Here is a 25580-nt window from a genome sequence, read left to right as displayed (position 1 = left end):
AGCAATAGCTTCAAAAACACGGTCATTAAACACATATAAGCATTTTTATTAGAGTTTGCTGATGTGCTATAGTATTTCAGTGATTAAATGATTATGTTATGAAAAACAAAAGAATTATGTAGAACTAGCATCATGCAAAACCCAGAAGTAAACTGAACCATTTTGTAGCTCTTGACTAATAACCAAAAGCTGAAAAATGTTGCAATAAAATTAATAAGTTAAAGTCACAACTATTTTTTGCAAAACTTCAACAAAACAGTTGAAGACTTTCTTTTCAAGGCACAACTATTTTTTTTCAAAACTTCAACAAAACAGTCCAGTTTGAAATAGCCTACAATAGAGTTAATCCTGCCATGGCTATGAGTTACAGTGGGTTGTGAGTCTCTTCGGGGGGACTTGGGTACCCTTAATCCACTGACTCATTACTGACCTTGTAGAGTTCAGATTATGCTGCGTTTTGTGTGACCAACTACTCAGGCTCCTGTTGATCATCAGTATATAAAATGTTACCATGCTTTAATGTTGCTGCAGAAGAAGCGTGAGACTGGAACAAGTCTCATCCAGTCTGTGTGTATCATTCTGCCTGATGCAAAAAAAAAAATTCTAACACAGCAACACTGAAAAAAGTATTGTTAAAAATTGTATTTCCTGACATCAGGATTATAACAGCCTAAATTAACTGATGCATAGGTTAATAAAGATGAACGTTTGGTCTAAAATCTTGTAAATGAATATTTGTTTGGAGATTATCAGAGAAGTTGGAAGGTAATAGTAAATTCTAGCGTAAGACAGTTGCTTTCTTCAGATTGCATGACTGAGTTAAACAAGAGAAGGAGTACATCTAACACAATGGGACTGTGTGTGAAACGAGAATATGGCCTTAACACGTGCACAGAAAGAGAAGGAAAACCTTCAAGGAATGCCCAATTGGCGAATCATGAGTAAATGGTGAGAATATTGATTCTCAGTAGTGCAGGGAAGGCATCCTATACCTCATGAAAGAGCTAAAAACTGTCAACTCCTAATGTTTCTCCATTTCTATAATACCATATGTATGTTTTGATTCTTACATGCAAGCAGAAGACTGACGTTGAATTAGCATGGACAACTGGGCGGCTGTTGTATTCTCTGTATTGCAGGGTGTTGTTTGTTCTTTTTAAAAAAATATTTAATATGCTTTTCCAAATGTGATTCAAAAGAATTACATTTGTCTTAGAATAATTTTTAAAGGACTGCAGAATGTGAAGCTGGGATTTGCAGAGTCCTATCTTGAAACCTTCCATCTTCAGGAGCAAAACCAAGTGAAACTTTTATAGAAGTTTTCACATATTTTGGCAGATTTCCACTACCCTTGCATTATGCTTCCTTCCAGCTTCCCTTCATCTGCTTAGGGTTGGGTTTTTTTCTCTCAATCTCCAGCCAGATTTGGCAGACTTAGGGGGAATAATTGCTATCCATACAATTCAGATCTGTCCTCCTCCTTAGAATATCAGTGCTCTGTTACGCAAAACAAGGAGTACTTTATGAAGAAAACAAAGTAATGTCAAAGGGAGGCATATTGAGTAGCACAGTTTCGCCCATCTACGAAAATAAATATTTTTTTATCTGGTCTTGTACTGATCTGGGGACGTGGTCTGTGACCTGTGTCTCCAGAACAGCATGTGGCTTATGAGTCTTCCCACAACCTTTTAAGTTGACCTAAACCACAGAAGATTGAAAAGTTAAAGGAAAGGCCTCCAGAGAGTCAAGTGTGATCTCTCCTTCTCCATGTCCTGTTTCAGATTGTTGGCTCCATATAATGATGTCTTGGCAATCAGAAAAAGGATCTTTCATATTCTTCCTTTTTTTTTTTTCTTTTTTTTTTTTTCCCCCTACAAGACAGGCTTGAAAGGTGAAATAGAACAACAGGGCAATGTTTCTTGAAGTGGTCCTACAATTTGCTCCCCAATAGATTTGCAACCCCATACTGAATCTTAGATTTCTATGCACAGCAGCTGCAGGTAAAATTCACGTCCGTGTTTTGGACGTGAAATTTGGGGAATTCTGTGATACACAGTAAATTACTTTAGCCCTCAACCTAATACTGAAATCTTTTGCCTAAATGTGGAGAAGCTTATTTGCCCTGCAGCACACAAAACATCTGACAGGAACCGACTCTTTGCTTCTCCATGCTTTGCTTCTCCACTAGCATAGCCAGAAGTCCATTGCAATTTCTGTGGGACCAAGCATCAGATGGGAACTTAAATTTCTGGAGCCCTTTTTCACTCCTATGGAGAGGAGAATATGGTGGTTGTTTTATACTTGTCTGGAGAAAAAAGTTTGGACTAGTTTTTAGAATTTTATTTTGTAGTGGGTCCAATTCTCTATTGTCCTTGCCATGGCTTTCCTCTGTGAATTCGATTAATCCTTTAGTTTTACTATGCCTCTTTGCCCCTCTTTGAAATGGGATAACAGCATGCATGGTACTGTGTAGGCAGAGTACAGAAGGAGGTTGTCAAATGCTTGGATTTGATATCAGCAAAAGTGGATGAAAGAGTATCCAGCAGAGATTTTGGAGCGGTTATTTTGTCTCTTTTTGATCCTACAGCAATTTTACATGCCACTAATATAAAATAACACTATTTGTTTTTTTTCTTAAGATATCGCTAATGTTAGGAAGAAGAAGGGATTATGTTTCTCTCGTTTCTTACCTAGTTAGTGAGGATATGTATTCTCTTCTAGAACCAGTGCCTTTGAGCAAAACATCTACTACTGTTAAAAATCTTGCAATATGTTATGTTAATTTGTTACTATGCCACCCAGACAATGCAAACAGGGTCAAGAAAGAGACCACTTGGAAACCATTTGGAAAGAATTGGTATCATAGGGGTATTTTTGCGGTTTGATATATGTTTAGAGCTAACTTAGTACTGTCTTATTTTTCTGGGTCTTGAATTAATTGTGATTCTAAGTATTACCAAATGTATTACTTTACCATTGCTTTCAAACTGGGCACGGGCTTGTTGCAGCAGAAATTACTCAACTTTATTTCTTCAGAATTAAACCTTAAATGAACCATTGGTGAAACTACTTAAATCACACTTTCCTAGAAGTGTACTGCATATTTGAGGCAGTAATTTCCTGCTTTATTTATTTTTTTTCTTTGTGCAGATAGCATTGAATTAAAATTAATGAAAGGGTATTCTTCCACTGTAATTGCACTATGAATGAATATTTAGTATTTGCTAAATAGTGGAATGGAAAACCATGAAGGAATGTTAGTAGGGTAGCTTTCTCTCTTCAACATTGCTGATTCATACCTTTTTGTACAGTTAAGTTGTTTGGCAATTTACTTATTTTTTACAATGAATTATTTCATTTATTTAGTATTTTATGATTAGTTGCTTATTGCCATATTTGAGTCACAGTCACGCAAAAATGATGCAATGTTTACTACTAAGGTCTTATTTTAAGTTCAATTATTTCCCCTTATCACAAGACAGTAGGTAACACGGTCTACATGGTCTGTTAAACCAGTCTTCTGGTGTATATCCAGCTATTTTTATTTTAAGAGCTGCTATTGTCAGACCACCATGGGAACCCTGGAATAATACATAATATAATGAATAATCAACAAAAACATTTTGGCTGTAATTCAGTTCTATTCTACACAAAGTATTATGCCATGATCATCTTAGAATGAGGAGCAATGATGACAAGAAGACTATTTTTAACACAAGTCTACATGATACAGTAGTTAAAATTTCAGTTAATCTTTTGAGACATACCTCATTGAACTTCCACTATTGACAGTTTCACAAGAAGTTCTGCCAATACAGAAGTTCTTCCTTAAAAGTTAATAATATAGGTGTCCTTCAGAGAATTACTGCAATTTGAGCTAAAAAAAAAAAAAACAAAAAAAAAAAACCCACAAACAAAAAAAAAAAGCAAAAACTTATATGGTACAAAACCAAAATTACTAAATGCTTATAACTGAGAACAATCTCAACAATGATGCTGAACTGTGAGCTGACCAGGAAGGACAAAGTGGTGAAGAAAAAAATGTTTTGGCAAACAAAAAATTGAGATGTGGCAAAGACAGCACAAGAAAAGATTTACTTGCAGATTCAAAGGGACTATCAAGATAAGGTGATAAGGTCTTGTGGATTAACACCCTCAGTCTTTATTAGGGAATCCTGCACACACACACACATATATATGCGCATATATACACACAGCGCTTCCATAGCAACAAATCTATTATTAGACATCTTTGCAACGCCCCAAAGAGCAAATCCCAAATAGCCTGGTTACAAGACAACTAAATAACAAAAACATACGCCTTTAAGGAAAATAAAGAGTCAAGATAGATAGCTTCATTTCAGTGCTCAGATGTGTGGGGGCAGCAAGCTGCAGTGCAGTTACATAAGGATCAATGAAAGCAAAATTTGGCCTCAATTAAAAAAATGTCTATCGTTATGATAAGCCAATAAGGAGAGAGATGCAAGTTACTGGAACATCTGGAACATATTTCAAGCAGTGAATAAAGATGAAATAAACGTGACACACAGTCCTGCAGAGTAAGAAGGCAACAACTACATAGATAAAAGAATGAGGCAGCACTTTTTCTTTTCAGTCTCATTTTCAGTTATTCCATCTTTTCCCAACGAGACCCTTCTGAGAATGCATTTTCTCCACTTCGGTGTGAAACTCACCTTATCTCTTGCATTAACATCCACTTGACTACTTTAGGGTTATTTGAGCAGGAACTAGAGAGGGAATACGGGAAAAGAGACCTTTTACGCCACAACAAAATGATCTCAATGTTCTTTCTGTTCATGAGGAACTCGAACAACATGAAACAGGTATTTCATTTAATGCTCTTAAAAGCAAGATTTGAGATCTATAGTAAGGCAAATACCGGAGTTAGGACTGAATTTGTTGGTCAGATGCAAGCAACCTTGTTGGAAAACAAACAGCCAACTAATCTGAAGATTTCTGAATCTTGAAGTCTGCAAAGAAATTAATAATCTGGAACATTTCTCTGACTAAGCAGACACAAAATCGCCAACAATGAAGACTCTGGAGCCATGGCAAGTAATTTATTAGTCTTCCTTTCTGTAATTCACACCTACAACATCTTGTAGTATCTATCATGAACTCAAGGATAAGAATATTCCTTTCATCTTTGTCACACTTCTTTATAGGAAATCCACACCTGTTGGGTGTTTCCCAGGCTTCTCTTCTTCAAGCAATGTAAGGCCAGAAGTTAACATTTGTAAAATTATGAAAAACTTAATTAATGAATCATGTGCCTGAACCAGTAGCAATGGATGTATTCATGTGGTAAGACTATGATCTGCAGTATTACAAAGCAGTTTAAGTATCCAAAGGGATGGTTCATAAAGGTAAAAGTACAGGTAAGAGGTTTACATCCACTGGCTTCTGGTTGAACTTACATTGGAAGAATCATATAATCACAGAATTACCGTAGTTGGAAGGGACCTCAGGATGTTTCTGTTCCAACCACCATAAGCAGGTTCAACACTAAACTCAGACTAAGTTTGCTCAGTTTGCCCAATTAGTTTTTCAAAACCTTCAGAGATGGTGATTCCACAGTGAAGAGTTCATGGTCTCATCAACAGGACTCAAACTGAGCAAATCAGGGTCATTTGACAGAAGATAAATCTACTCACTAAATTTTGTAGCATAGTATAGGCTGATTAACCTCCTAGCACATCAGTGCCTGTGACACATTTATTCTCTTTGTAATCCCAGGACACCACCATGCTCTGAGTGTATTTTCACAGGTGTAGAATTAAGGATGAGAAAGATTGTCATTGAAAGACTGAGTGAGAGTTAGGCACTTAAATAATTTTAAAATCCTGTGCTAAATATCTTGTTAAAGGTCACATAGGATGCAATCGGCAACTAATAACACTGAGCCTCCTTCTCAGGAGACTGAAGGAAAGTGAACCACTCCAGTGACCACTGAAGGGAAGAATAACCTTAGTGCTTCTCCTTCTTCACATCAGAAAGAAGTGTGGCAAAACTGAATATATTCAGGATATTCAGTCCAAGATGTCATTTCATACCACAATCCTATTTCCTACAGCAACTCTCCTTGTTCTTCATTCTGTTACTTGGTAAACAATAAAATTACCTGTGGCAAAGCTTTCAGTGCTGCAAGTGCAGACGTTCTTGAGGAGATTTCAAACTATCGTAGTATACAAAGAGAGAAAAAATACTCCTTAGCAGACTGAAAAACAAGACAATTGTACTTTATACAAAAGATGCCATTTCTTTTGCTTTTTTTTTTTTGTTAAATAACTGGAAAAATGAATTCATTTTCATTAGAGTATCCACAAAAAATGCATTAAGAAATGGCGGTGGAATTATAAATGAAGAATTTTCATCTTAAAATTTTCAAACATCAAGAAGCAGCACAGAGGAACTTCATGCCACTCATTCATGTATGGAACAGAGAGGAGACTGGTTATGGAGATGGGCCATGGGCTAGGAGCTACACAAACCAAAGTAGGAAAATAAGAGGAGCTAAAATCCCTGAAAAAAGTAACAGCAGCTGTAGTATGGATTTGCTTACCATGTTTCCTCAAGAGACTAAAGTCGGGCTCAGTTTCCCCAACCCTTGCTACACAATCTCTATGATTTATATGCATACACAAATATACTGAAGTGAAGGCAGAAAGCTGACTTTGGCTATTAGGATGATATTTAGACAAACTGTAAAAGGCAAATTGGAAGGCTGGTTTAGAGTCTTTAATATTCTCAACATTTTTAAATGAGTTTCAGAATTTTGACTAAAAGTATCTTTCAGACTTAGCTCTACACTCTCCTCATTTTAGAAAGTATGTAAATTTCTTTGGTATTTTTTTCCCACAGTTGCAGACACAGTTACACAAACTCAAACACACAGTCTCCTGGTTCTCATCTCCTGACCAAGGCAAGGAATCTGTTGCTTGAATGGTGTCACAGGTTCTGAACACACATATTGCTTTGTCTATGCCTTTCATTTTGAAGTACAAGAAAACCAGAAAAGGACCAGACAATGAGCTGGTATAAGACAATGTGTCTTCTGAAATCACAAGAATTTTGCTGATTGATACCATCTGGCCTAACAGAGTGACCCAAGAACATTTGCTTTCTGAACAACCCACTTACTCTGCATAGAACAAACACAGTTTTCAGACGAATGCACTGGGCTGCAAAGCCTTTAGAAATTATGGTCAAATTAAACACATTTTCAGTTTTTTTCTGTCAAGAACTCATCATCATGAAGGATTTAAGTATTCTCATTCCTTTCTTTCTGCATTACCTTTGCTAAAATTAATTTCTTGAAAACTTTGAGTCAGCCATAAGAAGAAGAAAAACAGAAAAATACATCAAGTCAACTTACTTCCAAGAAAGTTCAGAAAAGCTTATGGAACTGGCTAGTATGGCAATGATATCAGCCATATGAAAAAATACATCATGGGTGTACTGAAGTTAAAACCCAGAGGCTCTATAGCAGATTAAGATGTGCATTAACTGTGCTTTAGACCTATGTCAGCTTTCCATTGAAAGCCATTTCTGAGCATGACACAGCTCTACAAAGCATCTTGTTATTCATCCATTTCTCTCCTGGATTCTCAAATCCATTTTCCAGAAAGTTGTTAACTCTTAACCTATCCTTTTGCGTAGAAGTAATTTCAAACAACTGCAATGTCATAGCTGTAGATAACTTCACAAGACAGACATATATCTCACTTCCTCAAATTATCTTCTTGAGTTCTTCTTGGGGTGGTGGATATTACCCTTGCTAAATCAAGAGTCCAATCTTCATTAAACCATTCAGATTCCAAGAAGTTTTACCAGAAATGAAAACTAAAATGATATATTTTACACTAATTTGCACAGAACACGGGGTCTATGAGGATGGCAAAGACTGAAAGAACTTACCAAAATAATTCCTTCAGTAAACATGTATCACAATAACTGCATTAAAAAGAATTCGCCAGCATAAGCCCATAAACTTGGCTAACGTTTTGATGGCAAAAAGCTGTCCAATTGACTATTGAGCATGTTTGTGTTCCTATGAGCCTGTCTGCAGCCTGGAACACAGCGAGGGAGGAGAGGACAGGGTAAGACCAGTCTCACACTTGACTGCCTCTTTTTCTTCTCAACACTATTCACTTTCTCCTCCTAAACAACCACCAACAATATCCCAGTAATTTCCTACTTGATTTTTCCCACTTTGCAGACTTAACAGGAAGTTTCTGTCATCCTCGATTCGCAAATGCCCCTTTGTCACCTCCCAGTATCCCAATTTCCAGGGCAAAAGGTAATGCGCATTTTGTGTCATCCTTGATAAGGAAATCCATTCTGCCCCTTTCCCATCTCCCAACATCCCAATTTCCATGGCAAATAGTAACGAGGGGGTCACTCACCCCTAACATCTGATGCAAATAATAATATTGCAGCCCTTGATAATAGAGCAGGAAGGTTTTCCAGAAGAGCCACACATTGAGGGAGAGCCAGAAAAACTAAAATGAAACAGAAACAAGTGATTGTAAGGGAAAGTCACACGTGCAAACTTTTCAGTGTTAATTTCATTCATAAAACTCATAAGCCTGTTGTAAATGGAAGGGGAGAAGAAAAGTTCAAGCATTTATCATAGAATATTTTAAAATAATAAAAGTAATAGCGCTTACGTGAGAAATTTTCACTTTCATTCAGCGTCCCAAAAGTTTACTTTTGTGACTTAAAACTACTGCTAGCCGGGAAACCCCTCCACACACAAAACGCTGCTTTAAATCTTTAGTTGGGTAAAAACTAGCAACAAAGAGACAAAGGCAGGGCGACCTTAACCTCTTAGGAGATACATCCTCTCCCTGAAACCTCCCCAAAGCGGATGGAACAAAGAGCAAACCCGCACACAGCGAGTGCCCGGTGCCGCGCAGCGCATCCCCCCTCCCGGGTACCAGCATCCCCACGGCTGGGAGGCGCCTCCCGGGGGCTCCTCGATACCCTCGGATCCTCCCAGCACCCCCTCGCCCACCTCTCAGTCACGGGAGAGGGGGCATTCCCCTACCAGAAAGAGGTGTTTGCTCCCCTCATTGGCCAGCCAGCTCCTCCAAGACAGAGCCATGGTGCGGGGCGCCTGCGGGACGGGACCTAAGGGGGTGTTGGGGGGGAGACAAGCGGTCGAGCCCTCTTTTTCAGCTGTTGAGAGCCGGTCCTCCCCTCTCCCCACCCCTCACCCCCCGCCCTGTCTTCCGGCCGCCGGGGCTCCGCGCTGTGCCTTTGTCTGTCCCGGTCAAAGCGGTGCCGCGAGCCCCTCGATGCTCCTCGGACCTTGTAAAAGCGCTTTTCCCCGCGGGGGAAACCCTGTCCGTGGGGTTCTCCCCGCCCCACGCTCTGCCCCTCTGCTGAAATGTGATCCAAGAAGCAGGAAGGGAGCGGGGGAGCAGCCGTACGTGCTGCAATCCCGGGGAAAACAAAGGGGCTGTCCGGGAAAGGGCTGCGGAGCTGGGCAGGAGGTCCGAGAAAGCTGGAAAAGGCCTCGTTGTGCTCTGCTCCAGGTTTGATCCTGCCCCACAGAATCACCAGGTTGGAAAAGACCTCTTGGATCATCGAGTCCAACCATTCCTATCTGCCACTAAACCATGTCCCTGAGCACCTCCTCTACCTGTCTTTTAAATACTGCCAGGGATGGTGACTCAACCCCCTCCCTGGGCAGCCTCTGCCAGTGACCCATGACCCTTTCTGTGAGGTTTTTTTTACCCTGATGTCCAGCCTGAACCTCCTCTGGTGCAGCTTGAGGACATTCCCCCTTGTCCTGCCTCTGTCACTTGGGAGAAGAGGCCAGCTCCCTCCTCTCTACAACCTCCTTTCAGGTAGTTGTAGAGAGCAATAAGGTCTCCCCTCAGTCTCCTCTTCTCCAGGCTAAACAACCCCAGTTCCCTCAGCTGCTCCTTGTAAGACTTGTTCTCCAGCCCCCTCACCAGCTTTGTTGCTCTTCTCTGGAAACTCTTCAGAGACTCAATATTCTTCTTGTGGTGAGAGGCCCAGAACTGAACACAGGATTCGAGGTGCGGTCTCACCAGTGCCGAGTACAGAGGGAGAATCACCTCCCTGGACCTGCTGGCCACGCTGTTTCTCATACAAACCAAGATGCCATTGGCCTTCTTGGCCACCTGGGCAGACTGCTGGCTCATGTTCAGTAGGCTGTCAACCAAGACCCCCAGGTCTTTCTCCTCCAGGCCATCGGGTGTCCTCAGTGGCAGAGACAGGCTTTGCCTGGCACAAAGCAACTGAGTGTGCATGCATGGTGTGTAATTATGCCTTGCCACAAAAAAAAGGTGCTTTGGGCACCTTCACATCCACAGCATCCTCGGTCCTGATTGCTAGGCTTTGCATCTAGTCTGTTTCTTTGTGGTGGTCCTCATGTCTGCATCCAAAGAAGCGTGGCCAGCAAGTCGAGGGAGGTGATTCTGCCTCTCTATTCTGCTCTTGTGAGACCTCATCTGAAGTATTGTGTCCAGTTCTGGAATCCTCACCATAAGAAGGATATGGAACTGTTGGAACAGGTCCAGAGGAGGGCTACAAAGCTGATCAGAGGGCTGGAGCACCTCCCATATGAAGACAGGCTGAGAGAGTTGGGGATGTTCAGTCTGGAGAAGAGAAGGCTCCGAGGAGATCTTATAGCGACCTTCCAGTATCTGAAAGGGGCTATAAGAAAGCTGAGGAGAGGCTGTTCATAAAGGCTTGTAGTGACAGGACGAGGGGAGATGGCTATAAACTGGAGAGGGCAGATTTAGGCTACACATAAGAAAGAATTTCTTCACCATGAGAATGGTGAGGCACTGGCACAGGTTGCTCAGGGAAGTTGTGGATCCTCCATCCCTGGAGGTGTCCAGGGCCAGGTTGGATGGGGCCTTGGTCAGCCTGGTCTAGTGGGATGTGCCTGCCCAAGGCAGGGGGGTTGGAACTAGATGATCTTTAAGGTCCCTTCCAACCCAAATTATTCTATGGTTCTATGATTGTATGATTTGAGTTTGGTGGAAGTTTTCTGGAGGAGGAGTCGCACCAGATGCTGATTTTTTATATTAAGAAAAAGCTTAAAAAAAAAAACCTTGTTGCTAGCAGCTTTTAAATACAACACCCTCATGAGTCACCAGGGCAGCTTCCACTATAAACTCTGCATCATGGTGCACAGGGCTGCTCCTTGAGATAGCAGCAGCAGTGACAGCTGGCAGCAGAGCAAGGCTGGTTTTCTGGGAGATGCCAACTTCAAGGAGCAGTGTTGAGAAGTCTCATTCAGTCCAGCCGAGCTGGCTGTCTTTCTCTTGCAGCTTGAAAAGTTGCCATTGTTTGTGTTCCTCATGAGCCACACCCCAAGGGTCTGGAGAAAACTGGGAGGAAGTCAAATACCATCTTTCTCCAGTTCCATATAAAGATGGAGGCAAGAGTCTGATCCATACGTGCCCCTAAGTGTAAAGAGTACAAGTAGGCCATGGCTCCTGTGAAACTTAGCTGGAGGGATTTTGGCTGTGGCAGGAGCCCTGTCTCAGAAAGTGGCAGGATTTCTGCAGCTGTATAAGTTGTCAGGTGAAATTGTGGAACAGCAGGATTGAGATTTGCAGCTAGTTTATATTACAAAATGATGTTAAAAGTAGAACTAGTGAAAGGGGAAATTTTGAATTTAAAACTCCCTAGAACCATACTTTGATGCCAAAGCAGCTTTAACAGAAGGGATAATATAGTTTATCTTGTTTGATATTTCCATTCATTTTCTCATTTATGTTGGAATGTAAATAGAAATGGAAGCTGCTTAGAGAGAAACAGATGATGAAATTCTCTAGACAAGCATGTCAAAGCTGGAATGACAGAAAATAAAGCTTGTAGGATATGTCATGCCTAATAACATGGGGCCTCGGCCAAAGCCGAAGCTGCAGCAAGCACAAACAAAACCAAAATAATTTGTCCATGCCATATGCTGTACTTCAAAATACCCTTAGCAATGTCTCTGAAAAATCAGCTTATGCAGGATTTCACTGCCCACTCACATGTAGCTGATGACTCACGCATCAGCAGCTTATTTCACTGCCCACTTACCAAGCGCTGTAATGCATGTGGAGTACATGACTCATGCCCCGTTTTACACTGGATCCTGCATATCTAGGTACAGAGCAAGGAATGTGGTTTTGCAGAAAGCATCTCCTTTTTCTTTCTCCCTGGAAACAATCAAGGGTTTTGAATTCGTTGAGAGAGACCAGTGTCACACTAATACATATGCATCCTCTCTCCATAGAAAAGGCTGAGTTTGCAAGTGGCTATATCATGCCTTCCCAGAGGTCTCTGGAAGTTTTTTGTCTTCTTTCTGTTTTAAACTAGCCCAGATGTATGTGAGCATGTGTCTTAAATTTCTTTGTAAGAGCACTCAGAAATGGCTATAGATGCTAGTTATGACATGAATAATCAGAAGAGTTACAACATGGCTTTTAAACGTCATTTGGTCTCTTGTGCTTCTTGAACATCCGATCTCCAGTTATGACATTCTTTGTGCTTTGTCCTACCAGCTGGATAGACCACTGTCAAGGCAGGTGGTCTCTCTTAGAGATTGAGCACAATCTGATATGGTTGCTTCTTGTGCATCAGCAAAGGCACCCTGACTGCACACTCACCTTCCGAGTCTACTTGCCATCAACATCCACTACATTCAGATCCATTCTTCCGGAGCTTATCCTTGTACTTTACAAGACTTTGCTGAGTGTTGTAGATAATGTTACAGACATAGATTAAAAGGTTTCTGATGCTCAAACTTTGATTATGTACCTGAGAGTGATCCAGATTCAAATCACCTAAACTCCTAGGTATTTCCACTTCTCAGCATATCGTAACCATCCTGCAAGTTCCTGCAGTGACAACGTGATGTGAGCACAACATCCTTCCAGTTTGGGGAACAGTATGGGCATTTTGTCTTCTGCTCTGATGCAATCTAGATTTAGGCAGGCAGGTCCTTAAATTCTACCTGCATGCCTAATGGAATTGATCCAGTAGGCCTTCTCAGAGTATCTACTCTTAAGACTGCGCTCATGGGATCAGAAGGAAATGTTGGCACTGATTTCATTACAGAGAACAGGAAAAGTTAATTTCTACATAACAGCTGAGTGATTAGAGCACTTGTCTGGTGATAGGAGAGATGAACCTTTCTCAAAGAATTCAAGCCATTGGATTCACACTCCAGGGAAGTTCCCTAACCATTGCTCTTCACTGGGGTCAAGGAAGGAAGCAGTCTCCAAGTGAACCACTGTGAAGCCAGGAATGCAAGAGAGAGAGGTCAAAGAAAATCAGGAAGGGATGCTGCTCGTAACAGCATGCATCTAAGGAAGGGAGAGGATCATCTAGGGGAAGGAGATCTGGGATGCTAGTTTGTTTTTTATTGGCATTGAAGAAGAAATGCAGAATAAATTTCAAAATCCAAAATGTTCAGGAGAAAACTGCGATCACAGAAGTAACCAGAAATAGAAAGATTTCCCTATAAATGAACTTCTTGCATTTCTTGGAAACTTCCTCATTACACTTAAGCTACATGCTGTTTGCCTTTTTTATCATTTTTCCCAAAACTCTAGTGTGTAGTCACAACATAAGGGTAAAATAGTAATCAAAATGTATGTAACTCAACATCTGTGCCATGTGAGTAAGAGCAATATCCTGTGCAATGGCATATGACTTTTATGGCATTACATGTTGTGTCATTTCTTTCCTTTTTTGAAACTGGATCTTTACATTTTCTCCATACCATAAGATCAGCTTGCTTTCTTTTATGCTCCCTGATGGACCCGGAGGCCTCCCTAGGGTGAAATGCTTCTCCAGATTTGGGTGACAGCCAAGTTTATTAATGTCAATGAAGCTGCAGTGATTCATGGCGATGCATTATTTACTGCTGCCATAGTGTCAAGGGGTATTAGGCATGGCCCAGGCCCACACTTTACGTTACAAGAAAAGTAAAATTTATGCACAAAGACTTCAAATGAAATGTCAGAAAGCAATAAATGGAGATCCGATCCTTGATTCTTGTAGGCACAGCAAAATGGGCAGCAAGGCACCAATGCACTGGTAGCATTAGCAGGCTGTGTTTTGCCTTCATTGAAACTCTCTCCTAAACCAAGGCATTTGGCCACTGCTCAGCTCCGTGCAACACGCTCAAAAATATGACAAGAGGTCTTACAGTATTTTGTCCTCAAATAACTTCTTAAACATTCCTGATTTAAACAAGATAGCTTGACAACTCCAACACAAGGCAATATCATTCATCATAAAAGAATGCAAGCACATAGCACATGGGGAAAATGTGTATAATAAATACAGCTGGAGTGCATTCCATGACAATTTGAGAGAAACGTCGGTTATATTTATTTTTCCAATTGTTTGTAAGATTTTTCTTGAACACTTATTACAGAATTGAACCACATATCTAGGAATCATTAACACACAGCATCTTGTACCTTTTAAGAGGTTTTGAGTCTAGTCCATCGTCCACTGAATTTATGGGCCTTTCCTTCATTTTGCTAGGAGTAAGTATTGGATCTGAGAATATTACAGGGTTCAAATATATCCTGCATGGACTTTGGAGGTTAAAGGAACTATTATGTACCCCAAACTGGCATTCCAGAGATTCTCAACCAATTATTTCTGTATTTGGCCAATCAAGTCTGTTTGAGCTTGAGAAGTTCTTAATATATATATATATATATATATATGTATATAAAATGACTACTGTTAGTTTAAAACTTTGGAAGACAGAAATGAACACAACTTAACAAGCTAAATTATTCCTACGTTAATTATTCTTTGGTTTCTTTCTTTTTTGTGGATGCACCATAGTTTTAGACCAAACAGGACTAAAACTATTTTGGGAGCATTGGCATTCCCATGTATTCTGCTCTTACATGGAAATTAATCTGCCCTCAGAAATCCCTTTTCTCTTCAGTTTCATTTAACTTACTATCAACTCACCTTTTTACATGTTTCCTGGTTAATGGAACAGACTGTGCAGTTAGATCTTAATTCTTCCCTCCAAGACAATATTTCCAGAGTTGGAGGGATTTTAGCAGATATTTTATCTTCCTTTCTGAAGAGGAAACCTCTTCTTTTTTTATTTAACACTCCCGAACCAAGCTCACTGATGTTGTAGGTAAGAGTACAACTAGCTTAATACGTTACAGAATACTCCTCTGCTTGTATGCCAAGTTACTGCATTTGTCAATTTAGCTACAGCACTGCACTGAAGATTATGAATGTTTCTAGACCATGAATAAAAACTATTGAACAGAGTTGGGGTGGAAAAAAAGTTACTGAGCAATCACACTAACACACCACCACTGAAAAACAATCCCTTGTGATATACACTTTATAAACAAGTTATATCTTTCAAAGAGAGACCAGAGCTGTAGTTGAATCATTAATAACTGACTCTTGGAACAATCCATGAAGTAAGTGAAAACTGGGCAAGAAATGCTTAATATCAGCAAAGTCACTTGTCAGGTAGAAGGAGAGAGCAGGTTAAGAATGCACAGCGATAATTTAAGACAAGAGAAAAAAAATTCTTTTACATCTCCAGTAGCTTGCATCCCAAGGTAGCATAGTGCATGCTAACATTGTGCCAGGGCATCCTGATTCAATGCCAAAGCATAAAGGTCAGTGCCAAATAATCTGCAGTATCCAAGTTTCCCAAGAGCTCATCGAGACCACGTCAGTCCCAGTTAACTGAAAAATTTTAAACAATTACAGTACAAACCTCAATTCTTACAGTTTACAGAGCATAGTTTACAGAAGCTCTTGAAGTCTACAGTACAACATCCAAAAACATGCTTATGTAAACATCATAAATATCAACATTGAGTAAACATTCATAATTCCTCAATTCTTGGAAAAACTCTTTCCTTAGAAGAGTGTAAAGTTAAAAACATCAAGACTACAGATCCAAGCAATTGGCACATTCTTCCACATTAACTCTGCCAAAATGATGTTTGCACTCTTATTACAAAGTTAGTGGAGCAGGAAAAGGATGGGAAAGGCAAGGGCAAAGGAGGACATAAAGCTAAGAAGGGACCTCTGGGAAGGAAATCTGCCTTTTATCCATGATCAAAAAAAGTAAAATCAGGAAAGCATTTTTGATACAGCAATATAAAAAGTGAGCAAATTTTGGTTACGTATCCCAGATACTAGAAATTCCCATTAGAGGAAGAATTCATTCTTTGTCTGTTCACATTGTCACATCTCAGAATCCTCTTATAAAAATGCCTTGACAAACTTTATTACTCTCATGTAATCTGAGATACATTTGTCTTGTAAAGCTTTCTCAAATCAGTCATTAAGAGTACTTTCATGGCAGTTTACTGCTGTCTCCACATTTGAGAATGAAATTTCCATGGAAATGCAGAAAAGAATTATTCAGCTATCTCTCCCTTAATTAGTCTGTCTTTAAAAGTTTGCCTTTTGAAAGGTGCCTTTAGGCTGCCTTCAAGTGCTGCCGGTAGGGATAGGGAATCTGAAGTGCAATATGTGCTGCTGTTGGAGGTGTGAAAATCTCCAAATGCCCAACCCACACATAGATGAAAGGTTGTAACAGTACGAGAAAAAAATACCAAAACAACCAAACAAATACAAAAGCACAGAAACAGTGACTGGAACCTGCCAGGCCAGTCATACAAACTTAAGGCAGAAAAGTTGACTGTGCCATAGGGCAGCATTTGCCAGAGAGTTGAGAAGTAATGCAAACACGGTGAAGGAGTAAGACCTGCTTAGCTTGGAGAGGAACGGTGATATGGGATTCAGTCAGACAAAGCAACTACAGTTGGCAGTGAGAGAGTAAACATTAATGAGGGAAAGCACTCTGCCACTCTTTGAATAAGGGAGAACACCAGTACATGAATAAATATTTATACCCTGTTGATCATTAAATTTAGTCTGGATGCTAGATGAGGTGAAACAAAAGGCTGGAACAGCTTTCCAGTAAGAGTAGTGGAGGAAAAAAAGAACTTGTTAAATGTTACAGCTCTGTTGATTTATGAAGAGGACTGTATAGTATCTTCTGGAGTAAGCGGAACACTGTTAAATAACCCACTTTCAGAAAACATCTTCCTGTTCAAACACATCTTCCAGTAATTTTTACAATAAGTGGAGACTACCACCCGGGACTCTCAACAGTCAGTCACAGTCCCGACTTCACCACTGCTTCCATTATTAGTAACAGTTTTTTGGGGCAGAAGTTTTAAGTTATTTCTGATGATTTCTTTCCAATTTAATATTGAATATAACAATTCTCACCATTTAAATTAAAATATTCTTGAACTTTCTTGGTAATACGCCTATTATTGTCACAAATATGGGGACTCCCCACTCCCTGTTCAGTTTCATGAAGCACAATTACATGTGGAAGTTTCTGTGGATCATATTGCATTGAATGCTAAGACAAGATAAATACTATCAGGCAAGATAGTTTGGAGAAGAAAGATTGTGAGTGTTATGGAGAAGATTACAGGGGATAGACTCCAATCCTGTATTTTGTTCAATTAGGCTTTCGTCCAGTAAAGGTCTTAGGCACACATTTATCTTGGACTATATCAGGCATTGACATCCAATCTAACTTCGCTTATAGTTAAGTGAAGGGATTTCTTTGCTTGGTGAGGTCTTTCAGCACATGTGTAAGTGCTTTCCTCAATCAAAGTCTTGCACAGGAGTAAATACTGTAGTGCATGGAATTATGTCAGACTGGGAAGAAAATGTGTCTGGTTATTTCTCCTTGTTCTCACCTCAGTATTCTGAGTAAGCAGTTTTATTAGAGACAGTCATTATGAAAAACCTTGAGGCAAACTGCTGCTAGTTTGAAAACATTCATCTTAAATGCCTTTAAAGTTTAATAACACATAATGGATATCTAGGGGATTTTTTTGCACGGATAGGTATGCTTGTGACTGATGCTATGCCTTTTTTTTCGAACCATGCCATTATTTTGCAAAGTATCTAAGTAGAAAGTTAGAACGAGTCTTAGTTATCTGAATCTATTTCGGTCTTTCTTACTAGACAGTCTTCTGGGAGAAACTGAAGGTCTACTCATTGTACAATAAAGACTTATATATGAGTTAATGTTCTTCATTCCTCTTGAGGCATGAACATTACACAAACCCTTGCAAATTAATGAAAACAGTGCCAGTGTGGATTATGTTAAGCTACACTGAAACTAAGGGCTGTAACCAAAGTCACTCGCCTCATTTCTCTCATTTAAGAGCATCATAAGAAGAATTCACAGAATCACAAAATCATGTAGGTTTGAAAAGACCTTTAAGATCATGGAGTACACGCATAATCCTAACACTGCCAAATCCACCACCAAACCTAGTCCAACAGTTGAAAAGGTCATTGAAAATAAATATCTCCAGAAAAGAGACACATTACTGCTCCAAAAGGCAAGTGTGCCAAAGGTGAATTTATACAGGACAGAGTTTGCTATAGATTAAGAAGAGCAAAGTTTACGTTTGCACATGAAAGTATTGCAAGTTAAAACCAACAGAAACTGATGGAAGAAATAAACTGTGACCCTCTGAATAAGAGTATCAAGATTTGTAGCTGGTGGAAAAAAGCATAGACCACAAACAAAGATAATCTTTTTTGTACTAGATCCCTTGCTAAGAAAATGCAAATGTACATTCTTTATGAATAAACACATTTTGTAAATACTTACAGTATCAGAAAGTTCTTGGTTTCTTCAAACATTTTTCTTTCCGCAAATCTAGCTCTACTGATTTAAAAAATAAAGGAATAAGTGTAGATAATAATGATATGTTTTTTTCAATTGATGTACGCACAAAATTAATAGTTCAGTATTTTCAATATTCATCTCAGGGAAAATATGTAAGATATAACTAATTTGTAGAAAATGTTCTTTTTTCCCCCAATTAAGAATTCTTCTGGTGTTATTTATCCTTTTTTTGTTTAAAGTATTATGATCACTTTATAAACTAGAATAGAAGAATAACATCTATATCCTATTATGCTGGGCTCTTGGAATTACAGCAGCAATTTCTCCTTACATGGTAGTTTGTTGCCTAAAAGCAATTTCACTCTTTAAATGATATTAAAAAGCAAAAGATTTTTTCTCCTACATAGACACTTCAAAGTGCATTAAATCGTCTAAATAATGAATGATATACCAAGTATTCTTGAGTAGATTTTCTGCATGTTCTTTTTATTGCTCTGTACTCTCAGTGGAATTTAAGCTATCATCATCTACTTTGGAAGCCAAAAATGTGTATTGCACTATCAACTAAACAGTTAATAATAATTAATCTTAAGGAATGTAGAGGGGAAGGATTCATAAAGATGTTTAAAATACAAAGGTCAGTAAACAGCATAATTTTTCACTAATTTAATACAAATCAAATTTTGCTATTTGGCTGAGAAACAGTAGAGGAAAGTGAAATATGCTTGCGAGGAATGAAATGCATTTATATTTTCCTGCCAGTAAAGGTAACCAACTGACATCAGAAACAAAAAGAATAAGTAAACAAGATATAGTCAATTCTCTGTGAAAAACGAAAAACATTTTTCTGTAATTAAATTGCTTCCCAGAGGAAATAAAACTTTCAGTTCAATGCCAGAGTCTTTCATCAGATAACATTCCCCACTGTCTAAATGGAGGATGCTGGAACACTAAGATACTGATATTTTCAAGTATGTATATCTATAAGATTTGTTTGACAAGAATTAATGTTTTTAATAGGAAAAAGCTAGTTCAGCAGAAAATTATTTTTACTTCTTGGTTGCAGCTCATTTACTTTCTCAAAGTTTTTCTCTTTTCCTTGTTTTGTTACACATTGCTAAAGGAAATCACCAAGCCATTGTTTTTAGGTTTCTCTGCAATTAGACCTAGCTGCCATCTAGACTGTCCTGGAAACATCTTCTTCCACCAAGACTTGCTGTCTTGAGGGAAACTGAGGACTTGAGCTGCCCATCTAAAATTTCCAGACATACAGCAACTTGATAAATTTTTAACGCTTGATCTCTGTGAAGATGTCAGGTCGTTTTTTGGAAGTAGGTGCCTCCTGAAGTGTTTTTTTTTTTTTTTGCATACAGATAATCAAGTCATTCAAAAAATCAAAACATAGTTCATGGTGGTAGTGGAGCAAGTAAGAAAAACAATGTAATGAATGTCAGATCACGGAGGATGACTGTTAGATGTAGAGCTTATAACTGAGTGACATTTGATACTGAACCTACAAGTCTGGTCCTCAGTCCAAGGACATCTAAACCTGCATTTCCCTACCATCACTTTCCAGGGTATGCTGGAGGGTAGATTTGCTACTGAAACTCTCATCCAGTGCACTAAACAATGCCAAATTCAGGCAGCAAAAGGAAAGGAGATCACAAGTCATATCTTGGCTCTGCCACAAGTGGAAGAGCACAAATAGAAAGAACAAATTCTCAGTTGCAGCCCCAGCTGCTAGCATTGCTGCCGAGTAGCACATTAGCAAGCTAGTACAACTTGTTGAAAACAGCTGCTCCTTAAATTAGTTCACCAGGTGCTTACCTTTTTGTGTGACATGTGACATTACTACTAGACACAGATGGATCCAGAAAATCAGGTATTTTTATTAGTATTCTATGACTGTTGTAATTTGAGATACAGAATTTCACAGTCATTCTTCTGACATGCTGTGATACATTTCAAGAAGATGTGATAAACATTAACAAAGCATTACAAAATGTAACTATAAAAGTTAAAACCAGCTTTATGTTTTTCCAAAACAAGATCATTGCAATTTCCACTTTGGAACAATTCTGGAACATAGTTTTTATTCAATGTTTTCTGTGAATATACCAATGTTTTCTGTGAATCAGACATTTCCTTTCCTTTCTTTTAACTAAAAACTCAGTGATGGGCAATAAGGTAATACTGTAGTAGTAGTAAATGCTGTACCAACAAAGCTATATTACCAGTCTATTGCAGAATTCATGAATTTCAGCCTATGTGCTACTTATGTACCAAGTGCTACAACTATGCCTCCTCGCAGTCCTCCCTGGTCCCTGCGTAGACTTTCTTATCTTGCAGCTGGAAGGAGATGACACTAGAAGCAAGCTACAGGTCCCTTCTGTCTGTCCTGAGGGGTAACAGTCCCTAGAACAATGTTACTGAAGGCTCAGGTTTTGCAGTCTCAAAAGGTGAATGAAGAAGGCAGAATCCTGCAGAGCAGTGATAGTCCTGCATATTAAATGGGTGAGGAAAGGGGAGTCCAGCAACCTTCTACAGCCCTCACCTTGAGATAAAGTTCTCAAGGAACATTTTGATGTCTCAGCAACTTTGGGCAAGAAAGAAAGAAAGGAAGAAGGGAGTCCACAGCTAGAGTCACCTCAAAACCTGTGGAACAGTTTCTGGGAGGTTTAGTAGGATTAGAAAATACATAAATACATGTGTGTCTTAAAGGAGTTTGAACATATCATCTGTTGCACTAATAGAAATATTTACCTCTTTAGCTGAAAGCTGTAATTCCACTAGCTTGTTGCAATCATCATCTGCTATGCTCCAATCAGGCAAGATGTACTGCAAGGGCAACAGTCATGCCTGAATGGGACTGCTGAGCTCCTGGGTGCTCACCACATCCCCCCTAGTACACAAAAATAGGTATCACTCACTGCGCACTGTTAATACAAGAGTGCTACAACAGTTCATCTTCTAGGCAAACCTGTGCATCATACGAGTGCCGTTTGTTCATCTACAATCCTAAACGTCAATCTGTTCTAACAGAAGTCCACAGTACATGTGCCTATGCATTTATAAAGACAAACATATATTTACTGAAAGTAACATCTCTTTGTTATAGCTACAACGAAACAAGCCACCGCAATGATAAATTGGAAAATGCATCTTAAAGATCCTGATAGTATTTTATATTTTAATCCTTCTGTTTTATGTCCCACAATGTTTGTAAGCATCATTATAGAATCATAGAATCATAGAATAGTTTGGGTTGGAAGGGACCTTAAAGATCATCTAGTTCCTACCCCCCTGCTATGGGCAGGGACACCTCCCACTGGATCAGGCTGCCCAAGGCCTCCATCCAACCTGGCCCTGAACACCTCCAGGGGTGGGGCAGCCACAACTTCCCTGGGCAACCTGTGCCAGTGCCTCACCACCCTCATGCTGAAGAAATTCTTCCTTATGTCTAGTCTAAATCTGCCCCTCTCCAGTTTAAAGCCATTCTCCCTAGTTCTATCACTAAAAAGCCTTTGTGAACAGTCCCTTTCCAGCTTTCTTGTAGATTCCCTTCAGGTACTTTCAATTTAAGTACTTAGTAAGAACACTTTTTACATCCATTTTGTTTTTTCTGATTGCTATAGCTATAAAAATATCTACTGTTTATCCTTTTAAATAAAGAACTCCTAGTGCTTTGGAACAAAATTGTTATGATCAAACAAAGAATCTGTACATGCCACAGAGAAACTGTTGTTTTTGCTGAGGAATGTTTTGATTGTTTACCTGTTATCCATATAATTTCTAAATGATAGAATTCACAATTGTCTATTGAATGCCAAGATAAAATTTTACTTTAGGTTTCCTTTTGATCTTTATTCTTTGTCTTTGCTATAGAAATGAAGAACTGGTATTTAGAAACCCTGTTTTTCAAAGAATGTAAATAGCCATGTATTTTGAGAAGCAGTGGTTGCTCACACAACCTGCCTTCTGCAGAAACAAAGATAGCAAGAACAACTTACATGTTCAGACATGAGTACTTAATAAAAAAAAGCACTTGGATATTTGAAACACTTCTCCACATTAATTCACACAACTGGTATGGCACCTCTGCTTTCTGAAAATAAGAATAAATGACAAATTATTGTAATGTACTTTCAACATGTATTTCATAATATACAAGTTTTATAACAATCACAACTGTTGCCCTTCTGTCTCTCACTCTATATTAATCTAGCCTAGGCAGTGATATTTCAAACTTAAGTGTGATGAGTGCAATTCTAATTTAGTTGGACATTTCTCATGCTTTGATTGTCAAACCATGCAAATGAAAGAAACATAAGGGAGCCATAAACTGATGTATAACAAGCACCTGTAGCAGTTTGTATAAAAAAAAGGAGAAAGGAATAATTTATAGAGATGTTTTTTTATTTAAATTGTTTGTTACATTAAAGATTTTCTTCCTGTTATTTCAATGCACTAGAATGAAATAACTCTGAACAGTACAACAAACTTCCTAGAAATGTCATTTCATCAAGGTAACCTAGCCTGGGGACTGGAAAGTTCGCTTTTGCATTGGTTTCATTCCAAAGATAACAAAGCTAACATAGTATGGGAAAGGTCTGGCAATATCATATCTAAAAAGATATCACTGGTTTATACCAAGTGTCACATGTTTATGTTTAAAAACCACATTTAAAAGAAACATTCTTAATGAGTAAATACACAAGGAGAATGATGAAAGGTTTTTTTTATATATCTAAGTAACCGCTTGACAATCATGACTGGCTAGCATCATCCTTGAATTTCCACCTTTTCCAGCTTTTCCAAAGGTATCACTTTGGAAATGTGATCAGATCACAAATCGCTTTGGAAATGTGATCAGATCATAAAATGATCTGAAGTCAAGGCAATTAATATCAAGGATGTTAGTAGTTATAATAGGTGGTACAAGGCCACCAGCATTTTTTTTTTGTAAGCTTGATATTGAAGTACTTGAAGGAGGTCAATGGAAGTGGCTTTGGAGAGTTTCTCAACAAGCTTATTTTAGCAAGAAAGACAAAATGGGGAAAAGTCCAGTTTATGTTTGCTGGCAAATTTAGTAAGTGAATCAGGAAGGTCAACATTACTGGCTGACTAAGGCTGGTGATTGACATTGTGATAGCAAATGACAGGTAATAACCACCAAGGTGCTTCACAGCCTAAGTTGTTTATGTTTGATCTGTAGGTGAAAGGGAGTAATTCACCAGTAATTGATAAAGAGGGCTTTTCCGTATGAAGAAGGACAGTTCACAAATCAGTGCCAAGAACTGCTGGCTGTGGGGACAAGCTCCATTATCTTCACATCCTGCCAGTAAAAGGAGGTCAATGATAGCTCCCTAATCTTTCAACACTCATGTTATGGCAGGGAAATGTTACTGCTTTTACTGTTCCTGAAAGTGGTCAGAGCCATAAAAACCTAGATAAACAGACAAAAGACAGTTATGTTGGGTTGGTTTGAGTTTTTTTTCCTTATCTCACTAATTTAGTAGTCAATGGCAGTTAAAAAATAAACCACTACTTTGACTATGAGACACAATTATTATCTTAAAAAGACTTGCTATCTCTGTTTTTAGAGTCAGATTTCTTAGACATCAAAGGTTTTGCAGTAGAGGCTGAAAAACAGGTTGGTGGATTTTGCCCTTCTGCTCAGTGGGCTGTCTTCTACCCTACAGAATCCTCCAAGGAATATGTGTGTAGAACAGCAGTGTCAAACTGTCACCAGAGGGAAGATGTTGCATCTTTTCACTGGAACAGGCTGCCCAGGGAGGTGGCTGAGTCACCTTCCCTGGAGGTGTTTAAGGAACGGATGGATGAGGTGCTGAAGGGCATGGTTTAGGGATTGATAGGAATGTTTGGACTCGATGATCCAGTAGGTGCTTTCCAACCTAGTGATTCTATGATTCTATGATTCTATGACCTGGCCCAGCCTGCCTGACAGCCTGATGGCTAGAGTAGCCTCCCTGAGACTGAGGAGTATGATCATCATTAATCATTCTTCATCTTGCCTCTATGCTCCCACTATCAAGATACTGAATGCAAGCAGATATCATCTTACTGTGTATTTGAAAGAAAAGAAGTCCAATAGCATTTAACAAAGATCCCAGTTAGATAAGGGTTCTAATAAACCTAACAGGAGTAGCCCAACTGAAATTAAAGTTTTCAAATGAGAACAGGACTTGGGTGGGAGCAAGTGATGTGCAGCTTGATAATTGCTGGGAAGAAGACATGCCTAGGCCAGGGTAGAAGCATGAACGTTAAGATCCTTGAGAACTGCCAGTGTTAAAATGGTGCATCTAAAGAGCATGAATCCTCACCTTTCAGAAAATAAAAACCCAACAAGTAACATGCCACCCTTTCTTGTTAACACAGACCCACTCTAAGACAAGATTTGTTAATCAGGATGTTTCTTTTGTCTTCAGAAGACTGCATCTCTACTTCTAATAAATTTTGTTGTTAGGTTGTTTTTCGGGTTTTGTTTTTGGGTTTTTTTTAAATTAGATCCTCTGATAGAAAATGCTTAGCGAAGGAACCATCTTGCTGTTTAAGAATTTTCTTTTTATTTCTTCTTTTCATATTCTTCATCCAGTGTATGGCCTCACACTTCTCTATTTCGCATTGCACAGAATATTCTGTTTCCTTCGGAGCTTTTTTATTGTGTGCATTACTGCAGAAAATAAGCATTTCTAGCTTTCACAAATTTGTAAGATGTCCTCAATTTACAGAGAAGAAACTGAAGTAGAGTGGTTTGACCCTAAAATGCTTACTGATTCTGAGTGTGTGAGGTTCTTCTGTTCCTGCATCCTTC

General features: G+C 39.0%; 1 protein-coding gene across 2 annotated transcripts in view; it reads right to left on the bottom strand.

The window, feature by feature from the left end:
• The window catches only part of NOX4 (NADPH oxidase 4), a 109950-nt gene extending 100739 nt beyond the window's left edge, over positions 1-9211 (bottom strand). Inside the window, exons 1-2 of one of the 2 annotated variants that reach the window (XM_009566391.2) lie at positions 9071-9211; positions 8427-8522 (exon numbers count right to left, since the gene is read on the bottom strand). In XM_009566391.2, coding sequence (XP_009564686.2) covers positions 8427-8522; positions 9071-9127 — 153 coding nt within the window. In that variant the 5' untranslated portion in view covers positions 9128-9211. Of the gene's footprint in view, positions 1-8426 lie in introns of both variants that reach the window. The other variant, XM_054087222.1, reaches the window with a different exon arrangement.
• Positions 9212-25580: the final 16369 nt, after the last annotated feature.

The sequence above is a fragment of the Cuculus canorus genome, chromosome 1 (assembly GCF_017976375.1).
Source record: "Cuculus canorus isolate bCucCan1 chromosome 1, bCucCan1.pri, whole genome shotgun sequence".
Classification (NCBI taxonomy): Eukaryota; Metazoa; Chordata; class Aves; order Cuculiformes; family Cuculidae; genus Cuculus; species Cuculus canorus.
Note: the sequence above shows the minus strand (reverse complement) of the source record. Positions and strands in the feature narration are given on the sequence as shown.